Source organism: Sinohyriopsis cumingii, chromosome 5, assembly GCF_028554795.1.
Source record: "Sinohyriopsis cumingii isolate HCF-2022 chromosome 5, ASM2855479v2, whole genome shotgun sequence".
NCBI classification, from domain to species: domain Eukaryota; kingdom Metazoa; phylum Mollusca; class Bivalvia; order Unionida; family Unionidae; genus Sinohyriopsis; species Sinohyriopsis cumingii.
The window spans coordinates 55,628,746-55,649,658 of NC_142965.1; the positions used below are offsets into that span (position 1 = coordinate 55,628,746).

Consider the following 20,913-nt stretch of genomic DNA (forward strand, 5'->3'; position numbering starts at 1 on the left):
AATGAACTATGTGGCTCGCGACAAGGTGTAAATTTGGTGAAAATAAAGAGGAATAAATGTAAATAAAACAATGTTAGTTTCTTTCATTTTATTATCAAATAAACGTTTTGCTTATCTATTTTACTGCATCATGCTGGGAGGGGGGGCACACAAATTCAACACAAATATATTTTGTTTCTTAGGTCTTGGGACATATGACCTATTCACCATAAGTTCTGGGACAGGAAAAAAAATATTATATTATTGTGTCCCAATAAAGGTAAATGAATGTGGCAAAGTTTTCTCTTTTACATAAATAATATCAATGACAAAACAATGATGTCATTGGAACATAGTCTTATTTCAGAGATTGTCTCAGGGAGAGCTTTGACCAAATCATTCACTTGATCCACATGAATTCAAATTGTACAACAGTGATACAAACATTATTAGTGTGTAATTTAAAGTACTTCAGGTCAGTCTTTCTCTGAAAAGTGATCTCTTAATCTAAATTTCACAGCTTTATTTTGTTACCAAGAAATAAAAAAGACTTTTGTTTACCCTCTTCATGCTGTATCCTGCTTCAAATATGATGATTGGCAACATAATATTGAAGAATATCTCTGAATCAAAAGTAACCTGCAGAATAATAATAATAATAATAATAATAATAATAATCATAATAATAATAATACAAGGCTCAAATGAGCCTGAGATCAATCACCTGGCTGGCATCTACCTAAAAGTACAAACATGGCAGCTGGCTGATAAATCTGGATCAGAATGATGCTTTCTGACATTTAAAAGTTTTTTTCATCCATGATTTAGTAACAACAGCCATAATGGATGGCAGATCTGCATCGTTTATGAAAACTTTTAACGTTTTATATCTGAATTCTTTCTATGAACTCTGGTCAACTTCTGTTTTTGAAACGTGGTTAAAAGGTGTTTCTAGCATGGTTCCCATGCTCTTCTAAAAATAAATTTCCAGGTCATTTCGAGGAGTTTTCCAGGATGAAATTAATTTTTTCAAGGTTCACATATGACCATTACTGAATGGAATTAAAGACTATTTTATATTATAAAACACGGATTTTCTAAATCTAAAGACGTTTCTCTTTCAAGACTCTCCAAAACATTTATCACAGGTTTGAAAAGAAACAAAACTAAATTATGTTCATTATGTTGTTCCCACTTAGCAACATAATGCAGGTCAGCACAATGAAGTTAGAATTTTTTATTCTGTTATTGTTGTTCTAGGGTTTAACGCCATTTTTCAGCACAAGATAGGCTATACATGGCAGCCAGTATAACTGGTGGAGGAAGAACCCTGGAAAACCCAGGGAAGAACACCGACCCACGAGAAGCTACTGGCAGGCTTTTCCACGTACCCATGCTAGCCGAGCCTTGGACTCAAACCCACGCAGACAGAGGTGAGATGGCAGTGATCCAAAATGGTGAGCGCTTTAGACCACTCAGCCACTTGGGGCCCCATTTTTTTAATTCTTTACAGTGAAATGAATTTACATGCCAATTTATAGGAATATAATCAAATTTGTTTTGCATGATACATACTGTGGTTTTGTACATGATCATGCAAAACGAATTTGATCATATTTTTATTTTTTTGTGGCAGCTACTATTTTTGATGGCATAATCAGCATCATTTGAACCAATCTGAAAAGTCCTTCTGCCAGAGCACTATCTATCTCATTTGGTCAAATTCTGTTAAACATAATAAAAACAATAACAATGGGGCCCAAGTGGCCAAGCGGTCTAAAGCGCTCTCCCTTAGAGATCACTGCCATCTCACCTCTGTCTGAGTGGGTTCGAGTCTAGGATTCAGCCAATGTGGGTATGCGAGTAAGCTTGCCAATAGTTTCTCATGGGTCAGTGGTTCTTCCCAGGGTTTTCCCAGGCTCTTCCTCAACCCTTAATACTGGAAGCCATGCATAGCTTATAGTGTGCTGAAAAATGGCGTTAAATCACATAACATAAACAATAATAATACCCCCAGTAAATAATAATAATAATAATAATAATAATAATTGTCATCATCATAAATGGTGGATACTGTACCTGCACTACGTATGTGAATTATTGTATCTGATTAGCCATCTGGCAATTTGTATCCCCTGTACCAATTTAAATATGAAAAGGAACAATTTAAACAAAATGCACAAAACTTAAGTTGTTTCATTCGTTAATGTATGACTTCTAACCTGACCATTGCCAGGGGGTCACTAACACTGTTTACTTTTGGGGATATCAAACTAAACAGGAGATTCTTTATTTGCATTTATTTGCATGGCTGCCATATTTGCATGAGCAAGTGTACTTTTTCAAACTATAAAAGTGATTTTGTTTACCGTCTTTGATAAGTGCTAAATTATTCCATTAATGTCTGTAACTTTGGCATTACATCTCTTTGAATAAACTTTTGTAAAAGTTATACTACTTGCCGTTTCAATATTTTTGTTTTTAGAGATCTATCAAAGTTGTACATTACAAATACTAGATGCAGACAACAGTTTTTAACTTCTATGTATCACTGAAAATGGATTTTTCCAGGGAACAAGAAAACAGGCTCGTTGTTTACCCTGAACTTCTGTTTAGTATGAAATGCAAACAAAAGTATCAGGGTCCCCATTGCAACAATCTGGTTAGAAACTGTAAATTAATTAACGAAAATACTAAGTTTTGTGCACTTTCTAATCCTTAATGCTTTCCATTTTTTAAATTCTAAGAGGGTTCCAAGCTGCCAGGGTGGCTGACAAATACTATAGCATTTTATAATATTTCAAGTGAACTTCTTGCTTTACATGCATGACTTCTATGCAATCAATATGTATAATTATTATATACTGTACATGTTCAATATGCATAATTCTTGTATATACACTGAATAAATATAATTATTGTACATGCACTCAGTGTGTATAATTCTTGTATATACACTGTATATATATAATTATTGTACATGCACTCAATATGTATAATTCTTGTATACACAATGTATACATAAAATTATTGTACATGTACTCAATATGTATAGTTATTGTATATGCACTCAATATGTATAATTACTGTCTACTTAATTGTACTATCTTTGATAATCATGATAACTTAACATGAAAAGTAAAATCAATTTTTTTAGTCAAATATGTTTCTTGAATAATACTTGTACAATCATAAATACTTTAGAAGAACTGCTACTACATCAAATCCAGCACTCTCCAGTTAAAGCTGTTTTGCTAAATAGCTAAAGGTTATCTGCTCACCTAGGTGGAAGTTAGAGTGATCTCCCTTTGATACAGGGATTGGTGCGAAATCTTATGAATTGATCAGGCAAACTCTATATATGGATCTAACTGTGAAGAGGCTGGGAGGGTGTTTGTGTATTATGATTGGGTAGGTATTTTCAAAGAAACTGGAACAAAAGGTTTCTTCTTCAAATACATTACCCAATCATAATGCCTTAGGAGAATAGGTAAATGGTGGAGGGAGATACATCCCCATACCCTGGAGAGACCATCTCTGGTCCCCTAAGGTATATGAGACAGCTTCTAGATAACCTGAATGGAAAATAGATTCTATAATGTCGGCGAGCGGCTTTGAAAGGGTAAAGGTTCTTCCTGATTGAATTCAGCTTTTTTGGACAAAAGATCTCATAAAAAATGGAGAAGTTTACTCAAATCTCCATCTCATGGCAGGGATAATTACAGTTAGAGAACAGTTTTTCTCATATGCAATGTCTGTGGCAACTGTCCTAACTATGTGAGTAAATATTCAATGCAAATTAATTGGTATGGGTTTAATCTGATATGCGGAACAGATAGCCCTTTTTGTCTTTCTGCTCTTTGAAGGCAAATGAGTCCCTTAACTTCCTCTATGCAACAACCCACTCTTCCTGAAATACCACTTCAGACCTTGCACTGGGTCCTGTAGGTGACTTTGAGATGAAGTGCCCAAAGATGACAGGAATTATTACCAATATCGGAATACCCAAGAATGGTAGCCTGTTCTTATCAATGAAAGCTGGGGTCTTCAAGAGTGATACTGATCCATATTGTTGGTACTGCATGTAGATGGGTTAACCAACACAAAATGTATTCAATGATTCTGCCTGCCGATTGCCAAAGCAGTGAGGCAGAACTTATGAGGTGAACTAACTAAGCACTTGAGAGCAGTTCAAATGGTATCTTGTTCAGCCAGGTTAATCACCATTATAAATTCCACTTGGGCAATGATCCAGTGTCATTTACTAGGTGAAATCCAAAATGAACAGAAGATTGAATAGGTCTTTAGTTTGTCTGATATCCTCTCTTCCATGATAACAATGTGCCAGTGTGTACTCCATTGATAATATATTCCACTGCCTTCAAACACCTCTAAGGTGGATGGCAATCTCACTTGCAATTCTCTACCACTTGTAAGAACTGTTTGTTCTTAAGGCTGTATTTCAATAAAATCCGAACATCCAGTTTAGTAATTCTGGGTTAGGATGAAACACCTGCAATCACAGTTGCTTTATGCTGATGAGGGAATATCTAGATTCCTGACAATTATGTTGCAAGATTGATGAGGAAGATCCAAGATTCCCATCTGAGTGGAGCAATCAGGATGAGACACTGATTCTTTTGATTCCTGTATTATCTCCAGAACCCAAGAAGTGTATACAATGGGCTATTCCAATCCTTAGAAAGAACACTGATTATCCAGACCTTTTAAAACCAAGACTGGTGAGACAAAAGTTAGGATTTGGCATTCTACCTTGTCGCCAATAGGTCCATCATAAGTCAACCCCACTGTGCAACGATTAAATAAAAACTGATGGATGATGAGCCCATTCCATTTGCATAAATTTCCTGCTTACATGACATTGATCAGTCTTGGATATGTCAAATTTAAACAAAGACTTGTCATTGAAGATACCATTTTAGAAAATCCCAAACAAGAATATAATGGTCTTGGGACTTGGTTCTACTTTACTGTTGAGACAAGTCACAAAAGTGGAGTTTTCTGACAGAATGAACTCCATTCCCATGCAGGTTCTCCAGGCACAGATGAAAAGCTTTCAAAACAGTTTTCATCTCAAGAATGTTGATATGTAAATAATGATCCTGACTGGGCCACATTCCTATGGCATCCTGAAATTGTAGGAGACTTGCTCCCCCCAGTCCTGTGTTTGCATTGGTACTATCTTGATTGTTGGGGATTGTACCTGCAGAGGCATCCCCAATGCAAGTCCAGAGTGGTATCCATGCTTCTGAAATGCAAGTCATATTGTGCAGATTGTTAAAGTTGGTCCAATGATCAAGGTCTGGTCTCCATTTGGACTACAGAATCATTGTTATGGCAGCCCAAGAAAGCAACCTAAGACATAGACATCTGCTGCAGCATTGAGCAAAGAGTGAAACTCAGCAAGCATATGAATTTTCATTCAGATGGATTACTCTGTATAGATAATGAATCTATCATTGCATTAATTCAATTCTAATTCCTGAGGGGAAACATTCGCACCTGAATATTGGTTCCAGACCTAGTCAACCTTACCTTGAAAGGGTACAATGTTGTAAACGTTTTTCTTGAGTAGATTGAGAATAAGAAGGAGGGTATTCCATGAAATCATGTCTTGCTATAGAAAATAACTAGCCTTATGTTTTGTAGACTGTTGTTTGCAATCACAAAAATTCTGGAAGCCGTCCAAGTGGGGACATGAAGCCACACCTCTTCCAAGTCTGCACTGATTGCAAAGTCTCTACAATGGACAATATTAGAACCCATTGCTGCATCCAATCACACACCCAAGTGCATAAAAGAGTTGACTGAATGTGCTTAGGTTGATGATCAAGTGACAAGTGCTGCACTGTAGCTGAAAGTACTCTGGGCAAAGGAGTGCACTGAACATGATATAGATTACTCCTGAAACCATTTATCAGATCCACATGTCATGGTAAATTTTCACCTTTCAGAAAATAAAAATTGAAGCCTTCTTCCTAGTGGGATCTGTGATAAGAGGAGGTGTGGGGGCAGGAAGAGCTTAGCAGCACTATGTGGGTTAGACTGATCCATGAGAGTGCCTGTATGAACTTTGCATCGTCTGCAGAAGTGCTTAGCAGCACTATGTGGGTTAGACTGATCCATGAGAGTGCCTTTATGAACTTTGCATTGTCTGCCGGAAATGCTTAGCAGCACTATGTGGGTTAGACTAATCCATGAGAGTGCCTAAATAGATTTTGCATCATCTGCAGGAAGAGCTTAGCAGCACTATGGGGGTTAGACTGATCCAAGACAGTGCCTGAATGAACTTTTCACCGTCCACAGGAAGTGCTTAGCAGCACTATGTGGGTTAATCTGCTGCATAACTGCTTTCACGAATTGGATACTTGGGTATTAAGACACTAGACCGGGAATTGTATGCAGTAAGTGCCTTGCAGCACTAGGCAACTCATAGAACTGGACAAGTTCAGATACTGTATGATCAATTGTGGTTGTGGCTCACTGCAATCAGAGTTATATGACAGTCCAGTCATGAAGGAACATGTCCATCTTGACTGGCATGACATCAAGTTCTTGAGGTTCAGATGGGGTACAGAATATTGATCCATGTAGCTGGTCCATAATTCTGATATGCGAGACTGTAACTGAGGCTGTTGCTCTCATACCCCAGTAAATAAATGACATGGTTTCGGACCCTTGTGTGCAAGCTGATGTTCTCATCCCTCTAGTTATGCTTCTGCACCTTGCCCTTAGTGCCTGAAGAATTGCCACTCACTGAAAGTACCTAATTCAATCAATCCAACATGTATTTAAGGAATGACAACCAGAGAAAACTACATGTTGAGTGTTTTTTCAGACTGGACTCACTCATGGTCTAAATATCTACGACAAAACAGAATTGACAATATACATGTATACACATCATGTATTGATGACCTGTTTCTTGACCTTATGAGTGTCCATGCAGAGTTACCCAATTTTATAAATACCTGTAATGGGCAAATGTGACCTATACAGGTAGAGAATTAGAGTACTGATATTAATACTACAAACCTGATGCAAAATAATCAATTCTAGTAACAAGTAACCTATCAGAAGGTCAATTCTGACAGCCGATATAGGTAAAATCACTTATGCATCACTTATAGTAACTACATGTACAAAGTGGAAGCTGAATAATCAATTTTAATAATAACTTACCTGTATGAAGGCCAATTTTTCATTGCATATACAGGTAAAATCAATGAAGCATTGCCCACTGTAATTACACAAGAGTTGGACACTACTGAGTAAATAATGTATAGAAAACTTACCTGTACTTATCCAACCACAGCAGTAGCTATACATTAAAATAAACGAGCTTTCTACATTACACACAAAACCTGCACATAAAAAAGAAACCAATACTTACAAAGTAGACACTGAAATATCCATTATGAGACCATGCTAACTGTAGGAAAGGCCAAATGATGTTCTATAGAGGTGAAATCAGTAAGGTGTCATGCATATGAAATTAGATGCTAAGACAATTTAATAAAGAAACTTAACTGCATGTGTCCTGACTCACTGCAAATTACACAGCAATACTAAATGAGTTTTCTATATCACGCACCACACATGGATGTATTAATATGGCTATAGCAATGTGTGGGAACGACCAGCGCAGGTATATAGGCAACTATGTGAATGTGAAGATAGCAAAGTGATAACACTGAAAGTTAGGAAACTTTGCCATCTATGATAGGAAGAACAGAAAAGTTGGAATTTAAATATGACTATACCATATTTGCTGGCCTATAATGTGATGCAGAGCATAAGTCGAAACTGTAAATTTCATAAATTGTTATTCCTTCATCCATATATAAGTCAAGTCTGAGTTTAGGACAGGGTCTGATCAATACCTCAGCTTTGTTTGTTATACACTTTGTTCCACACTGCATCACATAGGTAACTCAGTACAGCTTTGTTTGTTACAAACTTTGTTCCACACTGCATAAGTAAATCAGTACAGCTTTGTTTGTTATACACTTTGTTCCACACTGCATCACATAAGTAACTCAGTAGATTTTTTCAGGTAAGCACATTAAATATAGCTAAAAGTACCAAATTCAATCACATGAAGTATTTTAAATGAATTATATACTTTTTAGCTACAATTAATGATGCTGATGATGTTGACCTAAAATATTACAGAGTTACAGATAGGATAAAATTTACAATGCAGTAAAAGCATGCAAGTTTTAACCTGGGAGTGCCAGATATGTGAAGTACATGTAGTAGTAATTCTCGAGGTATATATTATGATTGTGTAATGTGTTTGAAGAAATACTGGTTCAACAACATAGCTCTCGCTCAATGTAATGCCTTTCATTATAATGCAATTCCCAAAATACCACAGTAATGAAGGAGGCCCCTGACCAAACATATAAAATACTTTTAAATAAAAATATAAACAATAAATTTAAGATTTTCAACCTCCATTAGCTAAAAAAAAAGTAATCCAAAAGAATTTGGTCTAGCAAATACATGAATGTGTCAATCAAATAATGTATAATGTATGAAGAGTTTGACTTGAATTTGTCTATCAAATAATGTATGATGGGTCTGACTTGAATTGAGCCATCAAATAATGTATGATGGGTTTGACTTGAATTCGTCTATCAAATAATGTATGATGGTTTGACTTGAACTGAGCCATCAAATAATGTATGATGGGTCTGACTTGAATTGAGCCATCAAATAATGTATGATGGGTTTGACTTGAATTCGTCTATCAAATAATGTATGATGGTTTGACTTGAACTGAGCCATCAAATAATGTATGATGGGTCTGACTTGAATTGAGCCATCAAATAATGTATGATGGGTTTGACTTGAATTCGTCTATCAAATAATGTATGATGGGTTTGACTTGAATTGAGCCATCAAATAATGTATGATGGGTCTGACTTGAATTCGTCTATTAAATAATGTATGATGGGTTTGACTTGAATCGGTCAATCAAATAAATATCATGGGTTCAATGCAAACAACAGGAAGCTAAGTATTACAACTTCATTTCCAGTTTAAAACATTTTTCTTTTGACAAATTTACATGTAAACCATGATTTGAATGTATATACATGAAGTTACAGGAATTAAAATGATTTCTATATTTCCAACTGGCATTCATCAGCTAAAAAACAAACATGTTCATATAACTGTTTATTATTCTTGCTACAATGTTGTTGGCCCATAATGTGCTTGGCGTTTATCGACCACATATACATGTAGCTGAAAATAAGTTTTCCCACTCTAGTGCAAAGATTGCCACACCATTGCTAATCAAGTCACCTGGGTCATAATTCTGACATAGCATATTCTAACAAACATTCCAACCAAACTGCATGAAACTGGCTAAGATATTCTCGAGAAATTAAAAAGGGATTTCCTATATGGTTCCAACTAAGCTATTATGTTATATACTTATGCAATGTTTGCTACTGTGCTATCATGTTATATAATTATAGAATGGTTTGCCAGGGTGCTATCATTTTATGAACTATGCCATGATTTGCCACTCTACTATCATGATATATAATTATGCAATGGTATGTCACTCTACTATCATAATATAATTATGCAATGGTGTGTCACTCTACTATCATGATGTATAATTATGCAATGGTGTCACTCTACTATCATGATATATAATTATGCAGTGGTGTCACTCTACTATCATGATATATAATTATGCAATGGTGTGCCACACTACTATCATGATGTATAATATGCAATGGTGTGTCACTCTACTATCATGATGTATAAATTATACAATGGTGTGCCACTCTACTATCATGATATATAATTATGCAATGGTGTGTCACACTACTATCATGATGCATAATTATGCAATGGTGTGCCACTCTACTATCATGATGTATAAATTATACAATGGTGTGCCATTCTACTATCATGATATATAATTATGCAATGGTGTATCACTCTACTATCATGATATATAATTATGCAATGATGTGTCACTCTACTATCATGATATATAATTATGCAATGGTGTGCCACTCTACTACACCTCTCCCTCGATAACTCGCACACAACGGAGTCCACAAACACAGGCCGCACTATAAGCGATGGCGTGAGGGACCTCCAAAAGTACCCAAAAAAATGCTCACACATTGTGAAAACCAGGGGGGGTAGGGAATTGGGCTGTTTAAAGAATGAAATCACATTTTACAGTCCTGTCAATAATTGTTAATAATGTGCTTTTCCTAATGAAGTTGTCTGTTATTCTGTACAAATAACATTTATTTTAAAATATCCAACATGTGAAAGATCGTTTCTACTGGCTTCAACAACCATCACGTGTACATGAAATCATCTGTGTATTACGTCACTGCTTTTTGTTTTGCTGATTAGTCTGGTTCCTGGAGTGGTATTTAATTGTATAGTGCCAAGTCAGGAGTCAAAGCAGCAGGGAACTAGACTAACTGTTGATACACCGCCAAACCAGATTTTTCTTTCTTCAAAAACTAGCGACATTTATTTTGTGAGACAATCATCTACATCAAAACTCAATTTTTGTATTGTTCAATTAGTAGAATATTGATGTCACAATTTCATTGGAAGTAACAGTGAAACTTCTTAACGTCCTTGAGCATAACTCTAATTGCCAATTCAGGAATTCTCTGAGACTCGCTTGCCCACAATGGTCCATATCTGTGAAACCAAACTTAAGGTTTAATTATGTTACATACACAATAAAATTTGTAATAGTGTTCAACTGATCAACAGAAATGAGTTCACCTGACATACGACATTTTATAGTTTAGGTACATAGTATTAGAATGCCTTTTAGTTTTAACTTTTCTTTTATTTCACATTTTGTATTTGATTCAAAAGACGTAATTAGTGTGATAATACAAAGGAGGCCAGCTTTTAATTCCGTGCAACAATATGATAAATACATCTGCAAGTCAGTTATCTAAACACGGTCAGCATTTAATTACAGGGCCGGAGCTACCATATAGGCAAATCAGGCAGTCGCCTAGGGCGCTGATTTCAGGGGGCACATTTTTAATTTTTTTTATTGTTTATAACTTTTGAAATTGATATTTTCGGGGGGGGGCCACCAGAATCTAACCTTGCCTAGGGCGCCAGATAGTCTGGCCGGGTCTGGTGCCGGCCCTGCTTAATTAGGTTCTCAGAGAAATACTTGTGGACATAGTTGTTACGGTAGATTGATGCATTTATGATGATTACACTTAAGATGAACTAAGAAAGAATTAAAACACAAATTTCGCTTTTAAAAATTATTTACCTGGCATTTAAATATTAATGTACAACATACACTAGGCATAAGTGACATTTTAATTGACAAAAATTTCCTTGGATATCTTTAATTATGGTATGCTAAGAATGTCATTTGGAAAGAAAATGTACCCATTTATATGACTTCTAATTAAAAGCTGATAATTTCAAAATGTTGATTAAATTAACAGGTCCTATCTACCATTTTCAACCACAAAACGACTGACATATAAATGTTTCAGTTACCAATTTTGATCGCGATTTTCTTCAAGTTCAAGAAATAGGGATAAAGTTATTGGTATTTTCTGGTTTAAAAAGTGGAATCCACACCTGATTCTGCGTTATAAGCAGGTTCGTGAGTTATCAAGGGAGTGGTGTACCATGTTCTATAAATTTGGCCATGGTGTGCCATTCTATTATCATGTTATATAATTATGCAACGGTGTACCACTCACCTATCATGTTCTATAATTATGCATTCCACTATCAAGTGCTATTATATAATGCTTACCGTCTTCTCCAAGGGAACCTCTTCAAGTGCAACTTTTTTAACTAAACCAACTAAATCATATTTGAGTGTTTGGTTGTATCTTGTAATGTAAATAGTCTCAGGATTTTCAGATAAGTTGAAGTTCCTTAAAGTTGCCTCTGCAATTATTTCTTTCACTGGACTGTTGGAGTACCTTATTATTGCACCCACAATTAAACCTGCACAACACAAAAACAAAGCTATATGAGTAACAAATTGATTATGATTATTTTAAAACTAAAGCATGGAAGCATGGATTAGTAATATATGTGATTGTACTGACCTGTGATGGACTGGTAATGACAAACTCAATGACAGTGGGAATAATCTAATGCTGTAGCTCTTCAGTGACTTACTGCCTTACAAAACACTCATGACAATGGAAGTATTTATTTTTATTTCGAAAATAAACAACTGATGCTGGCTGAGAAAAGGAACAGAAAAGTAGTGGATGAGAACTATTTTATGAAAACAGATTTTAATTTCAATTCTGCAATGGTACGATATTTTTGACTCATAAGACAACCAAAAGGAAAATTCACTTACTTCTTCAATTTGTGTCCTTCCTGGCCATCATAGGACCAACAGGAATCTAACATTTTACAGTTATATATAAACAATGAACACATCAAGATGACATTTTTCTTGACAGTCTAATGAGGATCCATATTAGATGAAAAGGAGGACCCAGATGAAATTAAAAACATGTCCAGTTTTCAGTCACTAAAAAGGAACATGACCTGGTCTGGTTTGATACTTTTGACATAGTAACACACGTAGGTTATTTGGTGCCAAGGAAAATAGAACAATGTGCCTTATCCAAGGACTCAACATGGCAACCAGGCCAGGCTGATCTGATGGTAGCATTCTAACCCAAATCTTTTCATTCAAAAGTCCAGCACACCAACCACTGATCTACTGCAGCTCGCAGAAAAAGTAAAAATACAATAACTTTAACTGAATATGATGGCTGGACCAATTTTATTTAATGGAAGTAAAATCCGTATTCATCTTATATTGAGATATGCATGCATATTTAAAAAGTACAGCTATATTTAACATTTAATTCATCACATAGCCCATGTGATCAACATAAGAGTAAATAAACTTAATTTACCAGATCAAGAAAAAAGTACAGAGCTTGGGAGAGAAAAAAAACACAACAAAAATAAACTATTTTCAAAAATGGATAATTTGATTTATATCATGCAGAGCTCTATCTAGCACTTGATGTACATAATCTGCATACAAGTCAGATCCAACTGCAAACTACATAGATACATATCTGTCATTGCATAATGTGCCAGGACATCTATGTTTAAGCAGTTTGTAAGGAATAATCAGTAGAAAACAACAAAGACCCTGATCTGCCAGTGCATTATGAGATGGCACATCAGTGTCTATGTTACTTACACCTGAACCTGGTTTTTAAGTGAATTCAGTATGTTCAAAGCCAAAGAAAAAATTCGTACATGATATGAAGTGCAAGGAAATGGAAAACATGAGTAGCACATTGGCCTCTGTCACTATAGGTCCTAAGTTTAAGCCAGTCACAGGGCCTGTGCTTCCTGGGTATACAATACTCCATCTATCAAATACACTGCTAACTACACAAGAAGTCTCTTTGAGAAAAACACAGTATTGATATGACCATCCAATCAGGACAAGTAGCAATAACAAGACTTTCAAGATGGCCGACAGAGCGATCATACTGGATGTCACATGAACACCATTTTCAATTAGGACCAACTAGACATCATAAGAAATCTTCTGGTGAAAACCCCATGTTGGTACAACCATCCATTCAGGAGTAGTAGCAAAAAGATTTTCAAGATGGTTGCTGTGGTGGCCATATTAGATGTAGAAGCAGCACGATTTTCATCCAGGACCAACTATACCATGGGATAAATGTGTGTGTGAACTTTGAAGGCCATCTTCCAAAATAGTTTATGTAGCGATAACAAACTTGTGCCAACAGATGGATGAATGACAGATGACGCATGTTGGACTGATCATGGAAAACACATCATCCCATAAGTCCTGGGGCCTTGAGTGGCCCATTGGTCTAAAGCACTCTTCGTTACGGATCCCTGCCATCTCACCTCTGTTTGCGTGGGTTCGAGTCTCGGGTTCAGCCAATGTGGGTATGTGAGAAAGCTTGCCAGTAGCTTCTCGTGGATTGGTGGTTCTTTCCGAGGTTTTCCTCCACCATTAATACTGTCCACCATGTATAGCCTATCATGTGCTGAAAAATGGTGTTAAACGCTACAAAAACAACAACACCAACTAATAAGTCCTTTGGGTCAATAAATATCAAATAATGACAATCATTAGAAAGAATTTATTTGTTAAAATGTGCATTCAGACACTAAAATGCTATTTTGGCCTATTTTCTCACTTTCACATATATAAACCATATCAAGAATTCAATGTAAATAGATCAGATCCCTATTTTTTGTCAAAATTATAGATAACCCCAGAAAAATAAACTGCAGTTCTTTGAAACAGTACATGGTGACCATAGAGAGCACTACTTTACTAAATGTGTAGGTATGTGTTCTGCCATGTTATGAATAATATTATAAATAAATGTCTTTTTGAACTCTCTACTCATAAATACTACAATGTTATGAATAATATTATAAATAAATGTCTTTTTGAACTCTCTATTCATAAATACTACAATGTTATGAATAATATTATAAATAAATGTCTTTTTGAACTCTCTACTCATAAATAGACAGGTCTTTGAGCACTAATCAATGCGTAAAACTGGACTTGTGTGTATTCTTGCTGAGTTCCAATGTTGACTTTTGCATGCTGGACAACTCTAGAGGGGTATATAGCGCATCTGAGTTGACCATTTGGAGTCTTTTTGTGACAAGAAATATTTTAAATAGGAGGTCTTTTGTAACTGACAATATTAAAAACAAGAGGTCTTTACCATGGCATATAACCCAGTGTTTATTTAGCAGTGCACCTCCAATGGAACTCTGTCCACTGTAAGTGTTACCACCTACCAGTAATTACCTAACATAGTATTTCAACATAACCGATTTGACATTTGTCATTCTTATTGCTCCATCATAAAGCCTAAAATCAATGGTCAGTGCTCCCTGCAGGATTCTGAACCCCACAAAGAAATTTCTATATATAAAAAAATAGAGTACATTATATACAAAACTGCACACCAATTGGGCCAGAGATTACTTATCTGTTGCACATTGAATGAGCCATGAGGATATGCAAGCATCTGACTAAAGCAAATTAATTGCCAAAAACACTATTAAATCTTGTCTACTTACTTTTTGACAACTGGTGTCATGAGCAGCTATATTTTCCACAGCTTTGTCTAAGCTGTTATAATTTGAATGGCAAACACACTGACGAAATTTGGTCAAAAATCAGAATTATTTACTCTTTATGTATCATCAACAAGAAAGATATTCTCAAAACAATCTCGATTCATTTATGCACACATCAGTGTGACATTTGTATTCTGTTAGCACTGCTCAGTTCATATTGACTTTACATCAACATAAGTTTGGCCAATAAGATGTAAACAGTAGTCATGCAAATGTCAATCACTGGCAAATACCATAAATTTGTGTGCACTCAGCAGGAAATTATTAATCTAGAGTATTCAAGACTGATACCCCAACCCAAATCAATATGTGTAAAACAAAATACAGGCTGGCATTTACATGCATCAAAAATGGGTTGCTTTTAAATTTCATTCATCATAAACTATGGGTACACAGCTATTGAAAACCCCGTATGTTTTAACAGAATTCTAAACCGTCTCATAGCTATTTGTCCCTCTAATTCATCATAACCTAAGGGTACACAGCTGTTGAAAACCCAGCTATGTTTTAAAAATTTTTAAGATCGTCTCATAACTATTTGTCCCTCAAATTCATCAACATCAGCAGATATTAACAATGGATAACTTACAGAACAGTTTTAATATCTGGGTATTCTAAGGTGATCTTTTATTCAGCTAATGTGAAAACTCTATCATGTAATGAGCTAGTTTATTTTGTAGTACTTCCTAAAGCCCAAGTAATGTGTAAAGATATTATTGAAATATTTTTCTGTAAATAAATCAATTTACTTGAGGCACAAAGTATAAGGACTTGAATTTTAATTTAGTACTGTGATATATCTATCAAAGAAGAGGGAGCCATTCATTGCAGTGAATAAAGTAAGTGATACAACTGATGGCTTATTATGTCAACAAGAAATCTCATACTGTTTCACAGTAGGTGAGACTACTATAAGAAAGACATATACAAATAGTTTTTCCCCCAACAATCAACATTCAGTGACCTTATTCCAAACTCTGTTTTTCTTTTATTGGATTTATTTTTCCACCCTCATTTCATGTGATCATGTGACTAGTCTTGGCCTTGTTAAAATCTGCAAACAATGAATGTGTGAGTCAATATTTGTTACTGAGATACAGACTCTGGTGCCAATGCTGAAATCAGCTAGATTTCTTACTGGGTCAAGCATACATAATTTTCATGAGTACCCTCCTTAGGACCAGCAACAAGGGTGTAAAATACACAGGGCTTGAATTAGAATTTGTCAATAATGAGAAGCATTACCAAAAATCATTTTTTTAAAATAAACCTATATAAATTTGACCGATCCTTCTATAATTAAACAGAAGCTACTAATGCAACATTTATTATTCTTTAAAATTAACTCAAAACACACAATCATATTTCTGTCCCCTCAGTGCAAAAAGTGCACATCACAGCCTCTCCAGAGTCAAACTTCAGCCATTGATATTAAAAATTTCAGCATTTCTAGTACATTCTTAGTCTTTAATCTTGATCATACTTTTGATCATGTGTTCTCTTATCATCAACTAATTTCTGCCACTTTCTTGGTAACTGCACACCCTGCAAATAGTTCCACAGGTTTACAATTGTCATCATACAAAATACAGTAAATATTTACAAACAAAGACATAAATACTTAAACACCTTGTTCTGATTATTCTGCATATTCACTGAGCTGGCGAATGCAATCTTTTCCAACTGGTCAATACTAGCCTGTAGCCTTTCATTTTTTGTTATCATCAGTAATGAAATCAGTTCTTGCAAGTTCAACATGTGCATGATTGTTGTAACAATCAATAAATATAATAACACCAGTTTACTTGATGAGTGGATGAGTAGTTTAATGCTTGCCAAGAGATTTTAGTATACTTGTCAAGTGCAGGACGTTGCTTGGTACAATAAACAGTTATATTAACCATTACTACTTCTAAACTATTATGATAACATGAAGTAATTCACTCCTCCAATGGATTAGTGACAGATGGTTTTCAGTGATCCAGAAGCAATGTCAGTAACTGCAGGGAAACTGATTGTCATTAAAATCGAGCACAGAAAAAATATCCAATAATAATAATTGTGTTTTGTTTTGTTTGTGATTTGGATTTTTAACATAGCTTTAACAATTTTTCAGTCATATCACTACAATGTCTGCAATGTGGCAGTTTATAGTGATGTCTAGCACTGGGGCATCATGCCACAGACATGCAGCATGATGTCCCACCCAGTTAGATTATCCTGATACCAGGCTGACCAGACATAATACTAACCTGCTAATGCTGAGTGCCTAGTGAGGCAGCAGTTGGTACCATTTTTTAAGTCTTTGGTATGACTCGGCTGGGGTTTGAACCAACAACTATCAGATCCAAGGTGGACGCTCCCCCAAATACATAGCTGGTTGACTTGTTCTAGACCTCACTCTTAAAAGTAAACCAAACCTTTGTTAACAGCAATCTAACCCTCAGATCATTGCAGGTAATGCAGTAGGCAATTTTGGCACAATAAAGTTCTTCATTAATTTTAATGGAAAATAACATGAATTCGATGCCAATAAAATGTACCAGTGAAATAGAATTTTAATCAACAGTGTTCCATCAAAAGAAGCAAGAGTAACATTCTCTGACATCATGCTTGTATATAACTGTCCAAAAAAATTATCTAACGGGGTAGTCCTACAATGTAAGACATAGCACATGTTTTTGTTTTAGTGCTATGCCTTACTATTCAAATAACGGCCTTGTATAGCGTGTTTGATGTCGTTGACATCAGAATGAGTAATCAAAGTTTCAGGAGCATCTCACACACACGTGGCAACCTATATCAATACTCTTCCACTAATTTATGTGTAATTAATATACTTATTGTGCTGTCTTTATCATGCAGGGCTCGAAATTAGCGGTAGTCCGTTAGCCCGAGGCTAGTAGATTTCCGGTCGGGCTAGTAACTTTCATAATGTTAATAGTCCGATGGGCTAGTAAGTTTCGGTTATCAACAGTTAGCGTTTGGTTTTTGCCATTCCCTAATAAAGATTTGACTTCAGCAGAAGAACCAAAGCAATGACCATTGTAAACACAGTCATAAAATATTAGCATGAAAAGATGAAGTCAATTTATGCCTCGAAAATGTGCGTTAGAAGCCATCCAATTTTGTGTATTTCACTTAACAGTGCCAGTTATGGTCCCGTCATTAACAATGGGACTTGGGTAATTGATCCTAATTAGTCTGATAGCAGAATGTCGTATATTTGTTGGGAATTAAAATCTCTGAGCATGGGCATCTAAGATTTGAAAATTTTCCGCCTTATTAATTTCAGCAATACACTGAGGTCTGATTAATTAGGAAAAATTACCAAACTTACACTATTAATGATGAGACTGTAATTGGAGCTGTTAAATACATCGCGACGAGTCAGATGGATTTGTTTAATGGGAACACACCTTTTCCAAGCTGAAACTAAAATCATCTTCTGATGCTAATGTTTTATAACATTGTTTACAATAGCCACTGCTTTGATCCTGCAGAACATCCGCTGAAGTCAAGTCTTTATTAGGGAGAGGCCATTTAATTTTAGGGGAAGTTGGGGCAAAGGCACGTGTTTTGAAACGTGTTTCTTGCTCTGACTTTCTGATATAAAGGACACTGTGCCATTCCTTTTCTCACTTTAACTAATTTGCATCAGCTATACTGTAACATCTTGTATTTCAACAAAAGGCACAATTCCCTCCTTATAAAACAAGCAAAATGTGGCATTTTATAGAAAGTGTTTAGCCACAGGAAAAAAGCAAAAGTTGAATGAAAATGACATGAAAGATAGGAATAAGTCTTATGATAGGGAAAAGCATAATCAAATGTTTCAGAAGACATGGACAAAAGAGAGGGAATGGATGAATTATGATGAGGAAAAGAATGTTATGCGGTCTAACTGGTGTACGGAATTTGCAAAAACAAACACAGAGAAAACATCCAGTTTTGTTGCCGGTTGTTCGAACTCTAAAACTGAATCAGTAAACGTACATGAAAGCTGTGGGCAACACAAAGAGAATTAGAATTCGCGAAGGAGGAGAGATTAAATAATCGTTCCTGGCAATTGATAATGTAGAAAAGGCAGAAGGGATCCCGAAGGTGATCACCACTGCACTGCAATGTTTTACGGAGACGGGTAAGTAGACCAGAACAAACCCCATATGGACCCCGAGTGCAGGCAGAGGATGAGAAAGGAACCTGGATCCCTTTCTGGAATTGGATCCAGGTTATCTTGAGAAACAAGAAATGTGAATTGACTGATTGATGATTTGAAGCGAGATTTATACTTCTGTACTTCTGCATTTCATATGATAATGTTATTTATGAAATAAAATTGTTGTTAATCTCAATACAAGTCTGTGACATTGTTTAGTGGACAGGACTAATAAAGATTTGGCAGGACTAGTAAATTTCTCAGTATACTAGTCCTTCTGGCTACAAAGAAATTTGTGTTAAATTCGAGCCCTGTCGTGGCGTTAAGAAAATATGATACTAGCAAATGGAGGCATTTTTACGTTCCGTTGATATACATTTGAATATGTTGCAATGCGACAGTAGTCGAAGTATGTCGAAGTAAGTTCAAGGAGGTACATGTTAGAGATATGTTTCTTGGAGCATAATATATTTTTTATTCGTTTCGTTAAATAATATTTCAACTTAACCTGATTTCGACATTCCCAGCTTTCATCGCTTTCCAGCCAACTGAAATGAAGGCCAATAAAAGTTGAAAACAGGTCTATTTCTTCTGCGAGAATTTAAATTTATTAGAGAAAAAATCTTTAAGTAAAGTCCGACTAAAACATTATGACTTTACTTTATAGAAAAGTGAAGTTATTTTAGTTGTCAGTTGTGTGAAATATTCCTGAAAATTTGACTTTCGTAACGATGTTAGTCGATATCAAAACAAGCTATACAGCGCCGTTACTTAGGCTGTAAGACCTTGACGCCCACAACATAAACATCGGCGTCATGGTCTTACATGTAGGACTCTCTAACCGGGTAACTCTAACATGCAAAAAAATTTGTTTTCTGTGGAAAGCATCTCGCTGTACATTTTAATAAGGGTGTCAGTGCGCCAAATTACCATAGATCATTGATAGGCCGGTCTCGTGCACATATCTAAACCGACGGTGCTTGAACAGCCAGATAGTCAAAACAGTTAGGAGAAGAAGTGCCAGCAACATCAAAATCGTCAAGCTATCCGTCTGATGCGTTTTTGTTACTTGTTCCTCAGTTTTTGCCTCTGCCACTGCATCTGATGGAGTCAATGGAACATCAGGACTATTAGCCATCCTCACTGTCATAACTGTCATGAGGAAGCTAAAAAACATCAAAATTTTCCTGGACGTAGCCATCTTGAAATAACGCCCCCTATGTTAATGTGTTAAGATAAACATATTCCTTTAGAGTTTATATCCTATAATTACAAACATATTTCGAGTATACAAAATTATTCGGTATCTTGTAACTTACTAATTATATTCTTGTTTAACTCGTTAACATTGTTGTCAGGGTGGTTCGGTTTCATTCCCCTTTTAATAACTGGAATTACATAGCAGTTGTGTATATATAAATATATATAATTTTTCTAAATAAGATATCATATAAGTGATTTTGCACTATTTAAAAACCACCGAAAGACGAAATAGAGGCCAGTTACCGGTCAGTGTTAAAGGGTACGTGGATGGCTTTTATGGTCCATCTGTATAACAAAAACAGAATTCG

The 20,913-nt window shown here is 35.6% G+C and overlaps 1 protein-coding gene across 1 annotated transcript in view; it reads right to left on the minus strand.

The window, feature by feature from the left end:
• LOC149799216 (sodium/hydrogen exchanger 9-like) overlaps window positions 1-20,549 on the minus strand; it is an 85,959-nt gene extending 65,410 nt beyond the window's left edge. Inside the window, exons 1-3 of the mRNA XM_089958484.1 lie at window positions 20,273-20,549; window positions 11,801-11,997; window positions 541-618 (exon numbers count right to left, since the gene is read on the minus strand). Coding sequence (XP_089814610.1) covers window positions 541-618; window positions 11,801-11,997; window positions 20,273-20,543 — 546 coding nt within the window. The 5' untranslated portion in view covers window positions 20,544-20,549. The remainder of the gene's footprint in view (window positions 1-540; window positions 619-11,800; window positions 11,998-20,272) is intronic.
• Between the last annotated feature and the right edge of the window lie 364 nt (window positions 20,550-20,913).